Source organism: Penaeus monodon, chromosome 38, assembly GCF_015228065.2.
Source record: "Penaeus monodon isolate SGIC_2016 chromosome 38, NSTDA_Pmon_1, whole genome shotgun sequence".
NCBI classification, from domain to species: domain Eukaryota; kingdom Metazoa; phylum Arthropoda; class Malacostraca; order Decapoda; family Penaeidae; genus Penaeus; species Penaeus monodon.
In genome coordinates this window covers 3655406-3657905 of record NC_051423.1, presented here as the reverse complement: position 1 = coordinate 3657905, position 2500 = coordinate 3655406, and the positions used below count along the sequence as shown (strand labels likewise).

At 38.6% G+C, this 2500-nt stretch overlaps 1 protein-coding gene across 1 annotated transcript in view; it reads right to left on the bottom strand.

Moving 5' to 3' along the window:
• Positions 1-1606: 1606 nt before the first annotated feature.
• LOC119597096 (cuticle protein 7-like) overlaps positions 1607-2500 on the bottom strand; it is a 962-nt gene continuing 68 nt past the window's right edge. Inside the window, exons 2-3 of the mRNA XM_037946561.1 lie at positions 2218-2292; positions 1607-2092 (exon numbers count right to left, since the gene is read on the bottom strand). Coding sequence (XP_037802489.1) covers positions 1715-2092; positions 2218-2292 — 453 coding nt within the window. The 3' untranslated portion in view covers positions 1607-1714. The remainder of the gene's footprint in view (positions 2093-2217; positions 2293-2500) is intronic.

Below are 2500 nucleotides of genomic sequence, written 5' to 3'. Positions count from 1 at the left end.
ATCCCAGTGGAATTTAAAAATCCCTTTATATCTTTTGGACAACAGGAATAATCCCGACTGAAAATTGACATCCATATTATCTGCGGAAATGATGACTGCAGTAAGTGTGGTAATTGCTGGGAATATCCTTACCCGGTGTAGCTGGTATAGTATTAACATTGTCCATCAAGTCTGCATCGGTTTGCAGTGATGTAGTAGAATCTTGTTAGTGTGCTTTGTAGGGCACGGTATATTCCTCCTTTTAACAAGTAAGGGCAGCCGTAATGATATGATCATATTGTTTCACTTGTGTATTGCGTTAACTTATTGTAGAGTATCTATGCCCGGAGTTACCGACAGGACACCGTAAGCAGAGATCGCCACCGAAGGAATTTTCTACTCCCAGATGACTAATGGGATAAAGTAATGAGTAGACTCCAAAATTTCTAACAATAAGATATGATAATAATGAAAGCTGCAGTGATAAAAAAATAATAATGATAATAAAAACTGCAATGATAAAATAATAATAATAATAATAATAATAATAATAATAATAATAATAATATAATAATAATAATAACAATAGTAATAACTGCGCTGATATGAATGCATTTCTCCTACTCGAGGGTGACTCGAGCTATATCATTCCTTTCATCCATTTGATATGTGTGCTGATGTTATCACAATCGTAAAGTATCCTCAAAGAATCAACACATCTAAGACTGAGAGCCTGCGCGCACGCCCGTGTTCACTACTTTAAATTAATACTTATGTGTTATACTGTGTGTTATGTATAAATACCATATATTTTTAATTATATATATATATATATATATATATATATATATATATATATATATATGTATATATATATATATATATATACATATACATATATACATAATGAGGTTTTCGAACCGCTTCATATATCAGTTATGTTACAAAGGACTGTTCCATTAAAGTTCCTTGCTCTTGCATTGCAAATCAAGATCGAAGTCCACATTCAGTGACTCACACTATTGCTGTTATATGGTAATAACACGTAGACTGTATCACCATCAAGTCCATCGCTTACACATTGACAACCTCATTTGACAGTACGCTTGGTCATCAAATGAGGCCATTTCATTATGAAGAATGTTTTTCTACAAAGAACTTGTGCTGCAGGTATACAAAAGATCTGAAATCTGCCAACTTATAGTACACTGCTGATGTCATGTTGCAAGGATGAACAAAGAACTACCCACTAAGCGTCTTTTCTACGTATTTTGTTTCAGGTCAGGGCTATTTTTAAATTTTTTTTTGTTTTCGTTCCATCTTTTATCTGGTATCATTTCTTATTAGTTTCATATTTCGGGATAAACTCTTATATTCCTTATTTTTTAGCAATAATCATTGATAACTTCATCATCACCACTGCCATGCAAAATATTTTTTTCAGTGTCCTTATAGAAATAAAGGTTTGATTTCTCTACCATCGGTAACATCCACCCCATCCTCCTACTCGCTCTTGCTCTAGTGTGAATACTGAACATAGGCCTGGCAGCTCTCCTCTTACGGTTTATGTATGTGTGTGTGTGAATTTTCCTGCAGTACAGTAGTTTGAGAATTTTAAATCCATTAGTTCAGAGGTTTAAGTTTTATTCAGGTCGGAGTGTGCATAAATAAGTATATAAAAAATCTTACCAATTAATCATTAATCATTACAAATAGAAATCTTTGGCGCCAGTATTTACTGAGGGAAACCGTAAGAGCGCCTGGGGGCGGCATACTGGGGTCGTGGTGGGGTGTATACGGGAGTCTCAACTGACTCGTGGGACTCGGGGGCGGAGTACACGGGCCTGGGGGGAACGTATTCGCGAGACTCAACTGAGTCATAGCGAGCCTCGCCCTCGTACGTCACGTCGGCAACGTATCCATTGTCGCCATCCACGTAGTACGTCACCTTCTGCAGGCGGCCGTCGGGGAGCTGCACGTAGTACGATCCCTGAGTGTTGTCGCCGTCGCGGGACTCCTGGTGACCGAAGTCGTTGCCGGAGTCGTCGTCCTTCACAGCCCAGTTGAAGTCGTACTTGGCATCATCATACTCCACTGAGTCCTCGAAAGATCCCTGAAATGTACATATTTCCCATTAAAATAACAATCAGTATTAATACTATTCTTATGCAGTGCTATTAAAATCAACGTGAGTTTTCCCAACAAAAAATATCGGGCTTCTTTATGTCTAATACTCACGTGTGGGGCGCTGTAGGAGTAGGTCGGCGGCTTATCTGCAGCAGCCACAGCCACCACGCCGAGCAAGAAGAGGACCTGCAAGAACGTCACGTGATAGCAAAACAAGCCTTTTCATAGTCAGGAGCAGTCTAGCCCGATTCACCAGCGTGACTCCAAGTCTTTGTCTCCGTTTTCAGATACCTTACAATCTCTTTACATTACAATCTCTCTACGCTACAATCTCCAATAGATTTGTCCAAACGATCAAAGATTACATATCGGCATTTCCCGTAAAAAAAAGTCA